Below are 12,460 nucleotides of genomic sequence, written 5' to 3' on the forward strand. Positions count from 1 at the left end.
GTGTGTGGGGGGGGGGAGTTCAAGACAGGGTTTTTCTGTGTAGCTTTGTGCCTTCCTTTCCTGGAACTCGCTTTGGAGACCAGGCTGGCCTCGAACTCACAAAGATCCACCTGCCTCTGCCTCCTGAGTGCTGGGATTAAAGGCGTGCGCCACCACCGCCCGGCTCCATTGAGTATCTTTGCCATGGCTCCCAATAAGTGTTGGGCCACCAAGCCCACATCTGTATGCTCCCTGGCTTCTACATATGCTATACACCCCAGACCTATTTTCATGTGTCTCCTAAACTTGAAAGGGCAGCCATCTTAAGATAGAAACACCCAGCAGCTGATTTCCAAACACTATGCTGGCGATCACCCCCAGGAGCTGAGAGAAGCCAGGCCACCTTTGACAGTGTTCACAGTGGCAAGGGAGAAGTGAAACTTTGAAAGGTGTTTGGTTATTACCCCAATGGACACTGAACTGTAACAAGCCTTTCATCAACTGCAGCCACCACGCCTTTAATCTCTGCACTCAGGAGGCAGAGGCAGGCAGGTCTTTGAGTTTGAGACTAACCTGGTCTATAGAGTGAGTTCCAGGACAGCCAGGGCTACACAGTGAAAACAAATAAAAATGTGAAAAGGGAAGCACAGGTGTTCAGCTCTTCCTCTTTTGTTTTTGGTTGGTTGGTTGGTTGGTTTTTTCGAGACAGGGTCGTCTCTGTGTAGTTTTGCGCCTTTCCTGGAACTCGATTTGTTAAAATCAGTTCACGGGCATTTTTGGTGACTGCACAGAATGGAGCTGCAGGAGGCAGTCGGGGTGGCCTACTCCAAGAAGAGTGCCCTTCAAACACTAGGCAGGCGGGACACGGCCACTAGCACACTCACGGGAAAAATCCTAACCTACACTGGCAACTGCCCAGGCTTGCCTTTGCCTCTCAAAACCAGGGAGGGGCGTGTCCCACATTCGGCCGGTCATTGGGCAGATGCAGTCCGCTTACCGGTCCCTTAGGTCGGGGTTTGGGGGGGTTAGGGGTGGTGTTCTGCGGCCGGGCTCAGCCGCTAGTCCACTCCCGAACGTGGTGCTGCAGTGCCTGTGCTCCGTCGATCACTGCGCAGGCGTGGTCCCGCCCGCCTCTAGGGAAAGGGCGTGCAGCGCGCTCCTCCATTGGCCAGGAGCGACTCCGCCCAACTGCGCACGCAGCAACGCTGTGCCGTGTGCTTTTCTCCTGACACTGCTGTCTGTCCTTCGCTATGGCTGTCGTCAGGGCTCTGGTGGCGCCGAGGCTGCTTTCTGCGCTCGCACCGCTCTCGGGGCGCCACCATGCTCCCTCCCAGCGCGCAGCCCTTCACAGCTCCGCACCGCGGCCCGGGGCCAGGGTGGCATTGGTGAGTGCACGGCCAGACAGGCTCCCAGGCCAACTCCCTCCCCTTGCTCGCTCCCCGCAGACTGGGATCGACCCGCTACCTTCCCAGGGTGGGCCCCTGAGGGGATTCAGCCTTCCTCTCCCCTTGGTGATTTCGTATTGGGCCCTTCGTCCTGGTCAGCGCCTCTCCTCTTGCAGGTGCTGTCGGGCTGCGGAGTCTATGACGGAACCGAGATCCACGAGGCCTCTGCGTAAGTCCTCAAAGTTTGTGATGTAAACGCTCTCTTGGTTTAAAAGGCAGAAGCGTAACCAAATGCAGTGGGTTCACGTCGTGATCAGTTCAAACTCATAATTAGCACAGGCAAGACATAAAAGATGCCACCCGGGCCCTGGGTGAAGGCAGAGTACCTGGCAGCAGCCTGGGGCCCTGAACCCAAAATTCAACACTTGCTGAATGAACAGCCAGCCGCCTCTGCTCACCAGTTGGTAAAATGAATTGTAGAGACCACTTGACACACATGCCTACATGCTCTTCTGGTTCCACCCTCACCTTGCAGAGGTCTGTAAGTGGTAGGTACTGGTTTAGAGCCAGCCATGGCTTCATAAAAGCAGCAAGGTGTCCTATAAATTAGGAATGCCCCCCCCCCCACGCACTTGGTGAAAGTTCATTTGTAAAATCATCTTGGCATGAGTTTGGAAGTGACATCTTTGTGGATTTTCTCCACATAGGATCCTGGTACACCTGAGCCGAGGTGGGGCTGAGGTCCAGATCTTTGCTCCTGATGTCCCTCAGATGCATGTGATTGACCACACCAAGGGAGAGCCTTCTGAGAGCGAAAGCAGGTATGGGTAGAGGAAGGACCATACAGGACCAGTCCCACGTGCAGCTTCTATTGTATAGCCTTCTTGGTTATGCGGTTGAGCAATAGTCCCTCAGAGCAGCTGTCATCCAGCTGTTCTGGGAATACACTGCCATGGGCACAGTGACTCTGACCTCCCAGTGAGTGTTACAGGAATGGCAGTAGCCACTGCTGTACTTCCTCTGGATGTAAAGTCCTGGTCTGTTCTTCCTAGTCACTGTGTGGCGATGTGTTCTCTTTAGCTAATTTGCAGCTACCTTTTCCCTTTTGTTTAGTTTTGGTTTTTGTTTTTTTGAGATAGGATCTGTTTGGCCCTAAGAGGCCTGGAACTCACTATGTAGAACAGTCTGGCCTTGAATTCATAGAGATTCACCTGCCTCTTCCTCCCAAGTGCTGAGATCAAAGGCATGTGCCATCATGCCCAGCACAACTACATTTCTTATCTGAGGCCTGGTTGCGGGGTGGCCCTGAAGGCTGTGACTTAAGGGCTGAGACTGAGTGGGTAGGGAGGGGAACTTTAACTGCCAAGGCTGCCTGTTGGGATCCCTGCCATTTCCTTCTCAGTCCAGGACCATGGCCCTGGGTCTGCCCTTCCTCCTCTGTTATACCAGCCTGGATGAGGTAGCAGTATCTTCCTGCTGTGTCTGATGTTCAGGTGGCTTCAGGCATCCTTAAAAGTAGTTTCCTAGACAACCTCTCTGGTAAGGAGCACTGGATTCCAGGTATCCTGGTGTTGATCCTGGGGCCAGCCTGCAAGGCTTGTTGTTTTTGTAGGGCACTGGAATCCTGTCACTGTCTCCAGATGTTGCCTGGCTGTGCTCATTGGGAAGCATTGGTCTCCATGTGTAAGCATGCTCATTTCTGACTGTGAGCCGTGTTCAAGATGAGTCCCCAATGGTGCCTGTGTCCTGGCCCTGCTTACACACTTATCCTTTGTATCATCTGTGCTCTTTCCAGGAATGTTTTGGCAGAATCAGCAAGGATTGCCCGAGGCAAGATCACCAACCTGGCCCAGCTCAATGCTGCCAACCATGATGCCGCCATATTCCCTGGAGGTTTTGGAGCTGCCAAAAACCTGTACGTTCCCAAGTATAAGGGTCTAGACCACACTTGTGTCTGCTCTTTTACAAGGGGTGGACTGGGGACACTTTAGCAAGACCAGCGGGGTGTTCTCTGCTTCTTCCTTGGAGCACTCCAGTGCCTGGAAGCTGTCCGGGTGGGCTGGGCAGTCTACTGACCTCCATGCTGTGAGTCAGGTCTCAGCAAACTCTGCTTGCTTGTCCTTGCAAGTGCCAGTTCTCCCACAGAGCTGTCCTCCTTCTGTGGTGGTTTGAATGTCAATGGCCATAGGCTCTTATGTTGGGATGCTTGGTCCCTATTTGGTGGAACAGTTTTGGAAGGATTAGGAGGTGTGGTGTTGTTGGAGAATGTGTATCACTGGGGAGTGGGCCTTGAGATTTCAAAAGTCCACACCAGGTCCACTTAGTCTCTGTCTGTCTGTCTGTCTGTCTCTCTCTGCCCCCAGCTTGCAGACCAGATGTAAGCTCTTAGCTACTGTTCCAATGCATGCCTGCCTGCTGCCATGCTCCCTGCCATGATGGTCGTGGACTAGCCCTCTGAAACCATAAACATGTCTTCTTACCTAAGTTGCTCTGCTCACAGCATCTCTTCACAGCAGTAGAGCAGTAAACAGGACACCCTCTTCCACTCTGTGGCAATAGGAAAGACAAAGCCTTTTGTGCTTTGCTATCTGAGCTGCTGTTGCTGTGGGAAATAGCAAATAAATTGAAGGTGACAGCCGCTGTATTGGGGTCCTTTTCTCCGCAGCTCCTGTTGGTTCTTTCTTGAGCGTTCATGGGAGTCTTTGTGGTTCTAGCCTCAGCATGACCCTGTCTGAGAGGTGCCCCCGCCCCCGGCTGGTTGTCAGGGGGAGCCTCGAGCAGGCTCTGCAGTGTCCCCAGGTGTTTCACTGGGTGTCCTGCTCCCACAAGGGAAGGACACAGGGCTTCATGCTCGGAAGTGTCACCAATGCAGCTTTCTTAATCTGAACCCTCTGACTGCTTGGTTGGGCCACCAAAATGTCCCTTTCTCCAGGTTCTGCACACCTCCAGTCTCTTTGGTAGCACCCACCCCCTCTGTCCTGAAACCAGCCATTCTGGCAGTGCCAGCCCTAACCGAGGGCCTGTGTGCCCCATCCTCACAGCAGCATGGCAGGGCATGGGTGTCACTGGGGTTTTTTCCCTTCTACCCGGACCACTGTTTCTTGGAAGACTGAGCTGTGTTCATGACTTCCGCCTGTCAACTCCTGCCTCGTGGAAGATTGTCTAGAAGCCATATCTGCCAGCATAGCTGGTCCGTCTTGTTCCCTTAGGAGTGTGGGCTCGGGAGCACGTGAGGTCCTTGGTGTTGAGTCTCCATGGCACTTGAGGAGTCTGTGAGCCTCCGTACCTGTGTCTGAGCTCACTAGCCCGTGAGGTAGCTGCCATCTTCAGGCTTTCTGACCCTTGCAGAAGAGTGGCAGGCCCTCGTTGACGCTGCTCTTGAACCCATAAGACCGCCATGCTAGGTGGTGGCTGCAGCTATTGTTGAAATGTAGCACGCATGTGTGGCAGCAGGTGGCTAAGCCTTCGTGGGCACATGTAGGTGAAAGGTGACTGAGGCTCAGCATGTATGAGGTCGTGGGTGGCTGGCTTATTAGCCTTCGACATGAAAAGTGATGGACTTCGTGTGTGCACGTGTGTCAGGGCAAGTGAGTAGTGTCAGGCTCACGATGGGAATCCAGTGGTTCCAGGCACCGCTGCCATCCTTGTGTGCCTTCTAGAGAAGCCCCAAGTATATGGGTGTGTTCATCGCTGCCAGCAGCGTGGGAGGGGCTTGTTCTTGCTTTGCCTGATGTACTTATCTGTGGTCTGCTGCGGAGTTGAGAACTGTTCAACAGTGGTGTAGACTCCACATGGTGGCCAAGGTGCTGTGCGTCCTGTTACTAGTCAGCCTGGTGGCTCAGGTGACTTGTAACCTGTAGCCTTGCTTGTTTTTCACAGCGTCCTAAAAGGGCGTGTGTGTGTGTGTGTGTGTGTGTGTGTGTGTGTGTGTGTGTGTGTGTGTGAGAGAGAGAGAGAGAGAGAGAGAGAGAGAGAGAGGTGTAAGAGTTTAAAGGGTGGAAAGATTTGGTGAGTTTGGCTAACAGAAGTAACACCTGATGGTGAGCCTGGTCCCTCAGAGCCAGATCTCCAGGCCACAGCACTGGAGGGCCTGGAAGCTGTGTTCTGGCACAAAGGTGCACACACATGTGAAATTCTAGGCTCTGCCAGATGGCCATCTCTAGGGGTATTGTAGTAACTCCCGAACTGCTCAGCCGCCCTTGGCCATTATACTCCCAGGAAGAACAGGGGCGCTTGTTCATGTCATTCACTATCAGTGTACTAATGGCTGCTACTCCTAGGCTAATTGTGTTTCTTTATCTGGAACCCTCTTTTCGAGGTTTTGTTTTTGTTGCTGCCCCTGGATTCTGAAGGCAGAGTGCGGTCACAGACTCGCCACCCACCTCTTGCCTTCCACCCTGCTGGCTGGTGAATGAGAAGCTAGATCCACAGCTATGCACTCAGTGTGATAGCAGGCTGTCCACCTGGCATGTGGCCACACTGTGGGCAGCTCCTCTGGTGTCCAGTGGGCCACTCAGAGGTTGTGGGGAAACTCCTGAGCAAAGCCTCTTCCCTCATGGCAGGAGCACGTTTGCCGTGGACGGGAAGGACTGTAAGGTTAACAAGGAAGTAGAACGTGTCCTGAAGGAGTTCCATGGGGCCAGGAAGCCCATCGGGTAGGTGATATACTGAGGTTCAAGAGGGTGGATGGCAGGGCTTTGTCGTGCCAGCTCTTGCTGTGGCAGCTCCACCAGCACTGGAACCCAGTAAGGCCAGCGGCAGCCTGTGAGGAGGTGGTGGCATGGGAGTGTGGTGGGTGCAGTGGAGGTGGGATTGGCCCCTGGGTGGGGCAGCCACGTGAGCCCAGCCCGTGGTCACTAGGCACAGCTGCCCACCTCCTGTGTGTCAGGGCAACTCACCTTTTTTTGTTTGATTTGAGTCTTGCTATATATCTTTGACTGGCCTGGAACTCACTACATAGACCAGGCTGGCCTTGATCTCACAGAGATCCATCTGCCTCCTGAGTGCTGGGATTATCACTCGTGCCACCATGCCCAGCCAGGGCAGCTCACTTGTCAGGGTCATGAGCTCATGTAGGGCTGTTACCTATGCTAGACACTCTAGACCAGTGGTTCTCAACCTTCCTAACGCTGCGACCCTTTAACACAGTTCCTCATGTTATGGTGACCCTCACGCATAAACTTACGTTCACTGTTACTTCATAACTGCAGTTCTGTTACTGTTATGAACTGTCATGTAAATATCTGATATGCAGGAGATCTGATATGTGGCCCCTATGAAAGGGTCGTTCCGCCCCACTCCCACCCCCGTTGAAAACGGCTCATCTGGACAGCGGACAGCCAGATGGCAGTGTTGAGTTTGGCTTCCCAGACCCCTCAGCCTCCCTCATAGCCATCTCTGCCCAGGCTGCTCAAGTCCTGATGCCCGACGACTCCCAAGCCACCCCGTCTGGGGACCCGACCGTCGGCCGTCCTCCCTCTCAGTGGGCCCCCTGGGCTGACACAGCTCCTTCAACCTTTCAGCTTATGCTGCATCGCACCTGTTCTCGCTGCCAAAGTGATCAAAGGTGTCGAGGTCACCGTGGGCCACGAGCAAGAGGAGGGTGGCAAGTGGCCTTATGCTGGAACTGCAGAAGCCATCAAAGCCCTGGGTGCCAAGCACTGTGTGAAGGGTGTGACCATATCCTTTCTGGCAGCTGGTCAGTGTGGTGTCAGGTAGCACATTAGGTCCCATTCACAAGCCCATTGGTTGTTTAGGGTGCCCGTGGCAGACAGCCTCTACAGGAATTATATTTGCTGGGCTTACATCAAGGGAACCCCTGGGCAAGAGACAGGGCCAGCCAGTGTCATGGGGTGGAGCCAGCTTGGTATGCCCCAGGCAGGCTGGTGGGACGCTGGCTCCACACGTGGCCAGGGAAGATCCACGTTTCTGCACCTACTGAGACTGCTCAGCCTGGAGCACATAGCTGGGAAGCCTGGACCCCACAAGGATAGGTGGCCTCTGAAGAGTGCAGGCTAGGCGGGACTCGGGGGCCTGGAGGGTTGGGAGCTGTTGCTGGTGACCACAGAAGGAAGCAAGACCAGTGGGGGAGAAGTGGGCGGGGCTCCTGGCTTGCTCTAGTGGGTCCTCAGTTTCCACTGCTGGAACTGGCCGAGGTAAGTTTTACCCCCCATGTGGGGTCAGCATGCCGGCATTGCCCCACCTCACCCCACCCCCAGGCTGTCATATTTTCTCCCTCTTGAGTACCTGTGAGTCAGAAGCTAGTTCCCCTTGGGTGACAGCGGTTCAGCAGGTGCAGACTTGTTAGTGTGATGTCACTGAGCAGCAAGGCTGAGTGAGGGCAGGCAGGCCTATTCCCCACAGTTCCCTGTGGTCCTGTCCGGTGCTGCGTTTTCCCTAACATCCGCACGAAGCTCATGTAGACCAGAAAAACAAGGTGGTCACGACCCCAGCCTTCATGTGTGAGACGGCGCTCCACCACATCCACGACGGCATTGGGGCTATGGTGAAGAAGGTTCTGGAACTCACGGGGAAGTAATACTGCCTGGGCCACACTCGGCCTGTCTGGGCTCCGTTCAGCCAGGACACAGGAGTGCCTTTCTCTTAGAAGCATAGACGCTTTCTGCCTGAAGAAGGAGCTTTGCCTCCGTCCATGCTGGGCCTGACCCAGCTCCTTCTACCAGCAGGAAGCTCAGAGCCCCTCCATGACCCCAGGCAGCAGCAGGGCTTCATTGGGGGGGGGGCTTGCCTCTCTTGTGTGTTCCCATTGGAAGGTCTGAGCGCACCTTTTCCAGAGGATCTGGTTGAAGCACTTATGTTTTACAATCGTGGGTCAGATGGCCTGGGGTACTTAAGTTTTGTTGTTGTTGTTTTGGTTTTTTGAGACAGAGTTTCTCTGTGTAGCTTTGCGCCTTTCCTGGAACTCACTCTATAGACCAGGCTGGCCTTGAACTGACAGAGATCTGCCTGCCTCTGCTTCCCAAGTGCTGGGATTAAAGGGGTGCGCCACCACAGCCCAACAAAGTTTTGTTTTGTTTTGTTTTGTTTTTGTTTTTGTTTTTCAAAACAGGGTTTCTCTGTATAGTTTTGGTATCTGTCCTGGATCTCTCTGTGTAGACCAGACTGGCCTCGAACTCACAGAGATCCGCCTGGCTCTGCCTCCCGAGTGCTGGGATTAAAGGCATGTGCCACTGCTGCCCGTCCTTAAGTTTTAAAAGAAGAAAACAGTTTAGGTTTTCATTACCAGACCAGTCTGATAATCAGAATACCTTGTTTACGGATAAAGAAAAGTTCTCTCATCCAAAGTAAACACAAGCTGACTAAAGCCAGGGAAATTCTGTAGCAGGCAGTCCCTGTAGCCACAGAATAAACTCCTTTCCACACTGGAAACTACTTTCAGCCGTGTCTCAGGTCTTCTGAAACTAGTGCATGGTACTCCATAACATGAGGTTTCGATGAGTCTCGGTTCTCTGAGTTTTCAGAAAAAGGGGGAAATCACCAGCTCACACAGAGGCCTGTCTGTGTGAGCCTGCTGGCCAGGACTGGGACGTTGCCCCAGGCCGTGAGATTGTGTGACCCCGGTAAGGAAGGAAAGGTAAAGGGCAGTAGTGCCCTGGGTGCCTTCTGCACTTGTCCCCTTATGTGTCAGAGTGTTCTGACAGAGATCTGAGCACACTTCACCTCTTCCAGAACATTCTCTTCCGGAGGGCCAGGCAGCCTGAGGGTCCCTTGGCCTTGGTGGCAGTGGCTGCAGCAGTGGACTGAAGACAGCTCCTTTAGCTCAGTTATGTCAGATGCTGGGCAGAAGCGGGCTCAGACCAGCAGGGAGCCTCCATAGCAGGATGTCTGCCACCTCCCGTTGCCCTCTGTAGGCAGTGTCTCTGCTCCAAGTAACCACTCAGAGACTTCTTATACATGCCTGGCCCATAGCTCAGGCTTGTTGCTAGCTAACTCTTACATTTTAAATTAACCCATATTTCTTATCTACCCTCTGCCACATGACATAGCTGTCATGTTCATCTTGCTTCTCTCTCTCTCTGCTTGGGACTCCCCAGACTCCTCCCTCCTTCTTCCCAGCATCCTCTGTCTGGCCATCCTGCCTATACCTCCTGCCTAGCTACTGGCCAGTCAGCTCTTTTATTAAACCAATCAGAAGGCCTTGGCAAAGACACATCTTCACAGTGTATAAAAAGATTATTCCATAACAGCCCTCCCTCACACACACTCACACCTATACTCTGCTACAGACAACACACTCTGGCCTACAGCATGGAGAGAGTGACCCTTGCTACTTCTCAGACTGATTCCTCCAGGGGCCACAATTCTTGGTGGTCTGGGCCTGTAGGCCTCTTACCAGGAGCTATGGCATGCACCCATGGCACCTGCATTACTAGCCCCCTTTTAGGGCACCTGAAGAGCCTACTCCTGGGTCTGCCCTCCCCTGTCCTCAGAAGTAAACCTGTAGAAGCTTCATGTATGCATACAACTCGTGAGTTTCCACAGTGGAGCTACAGAGCCAGTACAATCCCCCGCCAAGCCCCTGCTTCCTGCCCGCTCCAGTCCACCCTAGGCTACCCAAAGTGGCAGCGCCCGCCCTGTGATGTGTGTTGCTCTGCTGATGGCGACAGCACAGCCTTGCCCATCCACCTCCCCGATACTCTTCCTTCAGCCTCCTGTTAGCCTGCCGGGCCACCTGGCTGTACTGAGTTGGCTGGTGTAAGCACTGATGGGCATCCTCATGGGTCTCCCGCGCTCCAGCACCACACCTGGCTACAGGCTGCGGGGCTGCTTTCGTCAGCAGTTTCTCTCCAGCAGGGCCCAGAGTGCACTCGATATTTCTCCCACCACAATTGGTGACGTATTCACCTGCACTAGGGCTGTCAGGATCTCAGCCGGGGGGGGGGGGGGGTCTCCTGGGGTGTTTGCTGACATTAGTCACCTCTGTCCCCCTTCTGGACATCCCCTGGGCAGAGTGTCTGTTGATGTCGCTGCTGCACTTGTCTGCCTCTTCTCCCGCTAGAGGTAAGCGGTCTACTAACAAGTCCTTCGGTAAGCAACGGCCATGGGTTTTCTGTCCTCCACCTACTCTCCTTGGGTGTCTGGGGGGCCGGCATGCTCAGGTGTGTTTCCACAGAGGGAGTGTCCACCCCATCACGTTCAGACCGGCAGCTGCTTGTTCCCCTGTGCTGTGCCAGCTGAGCAGAAAAGGGTACAATGGCCGCTGAGCACCCCCACTTCAGGCCCTACCATGTGGCCTGGGTATCCTTAGCCCTTAGGTGTTTCAGGAATGTAAAAACATACCTACAAGTGGAGCTAGAGCTTAGGAGTGACCTGCTGCCTGGATTTTGCCCTTTCTCGTGTCTCTCACACACGACAGGTAATCGAGAGAGAAGTGAACTCATGAGAAGAGCCCCCAAGGGAAAGGTCAGTGCTGGTAGCTACATGCACTGGGTCCCTGTGGGCACAGTTTCTGCTCATGTGCTCAGATGGGCTGCCAGGTTCAGAGTGGCCCCATGCACATCTTCCCTGACTTCACAAGTGACCAAGTATGACCAACGCTCTGTGCTTCCCCGGCACATCCAGCATAAACCAGATCCCTGCGATGTTGACCTGAACCATCCCAGCTTCACAGGAGATGGGGACCACAGGTGTGCTTAGCTGAGGTCAGGTAGAGCCATGCTGAACGGTACTTTTGGGTGGTGAGAAAGCCCTCAATGGGGCCTAGAAGTAAGCTATTGGCTCCTAAAAATGATTTGAGTCCCCACTGTCTACCAGGCATGTGCCATGTGATAAGAGACCATGATCCTTGCCTTCATGGAGCTGGTAAGGGCTTGTTGGCAGATAGCCTGGAGGGTGTGAGTGGACACATGGACAAGGAGGTCAAGGAAGGGGTCGGGACCCACCAAGAAGGAAGCAGCTAGGGTGAGTGAGAGGGTGTGCCCTTGAGGACCAGGTTCTTGGAACAAATCCTGTCCCTAGAGACATGCCAACCCAAGTCCACAAGGCTCATTAGCAAGGCTGTGATTTTAGGTATCACCACCAGGGGGCACAGCCGACCAGCCTTAGGACCTTCTGCAGGTTCCCAGAGCTGACCAAGGCCAAGGGCCTGCTCAGCTGCCCCCTGCCTACATCCTACATCTGACCACCTTCAGAAGCCCTCCTGGGAACCCTATGGCGCCTGCCACCCAGGTCTACTTCACAGGTTCCTCCATCTAAGCAAGTCTCAAAATGAGGGCGTGCTGAGTTCCCAGGGGCTCCCACTGCTGCACCTGCTCCAGATGTTCCTCTCATCTTCACCCCCACCTGCTCCAGCCACCCTGAGAACCTACCTCGTCCTCTGGACCCTTGCAGCCTGGGCCCTGGAACCCTGACTAAGGGTGTCAAAGGAAGGAAGAAAGGGCAGACACACACAGAGGAAAGCTGGGGTCCGGTGTGGGTGTGCACACTCTGATAGAGGACGTCTGCGGCCAGCAGGAACCTCATCCTGTTTATTATGTACGGCACAGGGGGAAGGGTTAGCTAGTCTCCACAGGCCTCTGTGGGCGGGCAGTCAGTCTCAGGCTGTAAACACCTGTGAGGAGGAAGCTGCGTTTGCTACTTTGTGTACATTCTGATCAATCATTCATGAACACTCAGGTTTGGACTCCAAGGAGAGTTTTGCCAACCCTCTTGGTCCTCACCTGGGTAAGACTCTGCCACACCTCTGAGACTGAGGCCTCAGCATTCCTGACATGGCCATGCCCATGTTAACAATGCTCATGCTCTCGGGGCTTCCGAGGACTTCTCCCTACACTACCTTTTCCCATTGGTTCTTCTGTGGCCGTCCTCTTCTGACTACGGACCCATCACTCCAACGCACTTGGCATCACATTTGTAGCATCATACACGCCAAGTGTGGCAGCACATGCCTGAAATCCCAGCACTTGGAGGCAATTGGGAAAATCAGGAATTCCAGGTCATCATCGGCTGCATAGTGAATTGGAGGCCAGCCTGGACTACATGAGACTCTGTCTCAAAAAAAAAAAAAATCATCTAGCTTTCCTCTTCTGTCATCAACTGGGGCTTTCCAAGCTTTGCATTGTGCATTTAGGTTTGTA

At 54.0% G+C, this 12,460-nt stretch overlaps 1 protein-coding gene across 1 annotated transcript; it reads left to right on the forward strand.

The window, feature by feature from the left end:
* Positions 1–1,160: 1,160 nt before the first annotated feature.
* Gatd3 (glutamine amidotransferase class 1 domain containing 3) lies at positions 1,161–8,762 on the forward strand. The gene is made up of 7 exons (XM_052744550.1): positions 1,161–1,364; positions 1,541–1,593; positions 2,072–2,185; positions 3,160–3,279; positions 5,927–6,019; positions 6,887–7,043; positions 7,774–8,762. The coding sequence occupies exons 1-7, from the start codon at positions 1,230–1,232 to the stop codon at positions 7,900–7,902; spliced, it is 801 nt and encodes a 266-aa protein (XP_052600510.1). The 5' UTR covers positions 1,161–1,229; the 3' UTR covers positions 7,903–8,762.
* The last annotated feature ends 3,698 nt before the right edge of the window (positions 8,763–12,460 follow it).

Source organism: Peromyscus californicus, unplaced genomic scaffold, assembly GCF_007827085.1.
Source record: "Peromyscus californicus insignis strain IS unplaced genomic scaffold, ASM782708v3 Scaffold_19__1_contigs__length_69161282, whole genome shotgun sequence".
Taxonomy (NCBI): Eukaryota; Metazoa; Chordata; class Mammalia; order Rodentia; family Cricetidae; genus Peromyscus; species Peromyscus californicus.

Bases quoted from the DNA above. Each gene is read 5' to 3' on its own strand.
- Gatd3 (XM_052744550.1), top strand. From the start codon at position 1,230: ATGGCTGTCGTCAGGGCTCTGGTGGCGCCGAGGCTGCTTTCTGCGCTC. The intron at 6,020-6,886 runs GTAGGTGATATA...TCAACCTTTCAG, and splicing joins GGGGCCAGGAAGCCCATCGG to CTTATGCTGCATCGCACCTG. The intron at 7,044-7,773 runs ATATCCTTTCTG...TAACATCCGCAC, and splicing joins ACTGTGTGAAGGGTGTGACC to GAAGCTCATGTAGACCAGAA.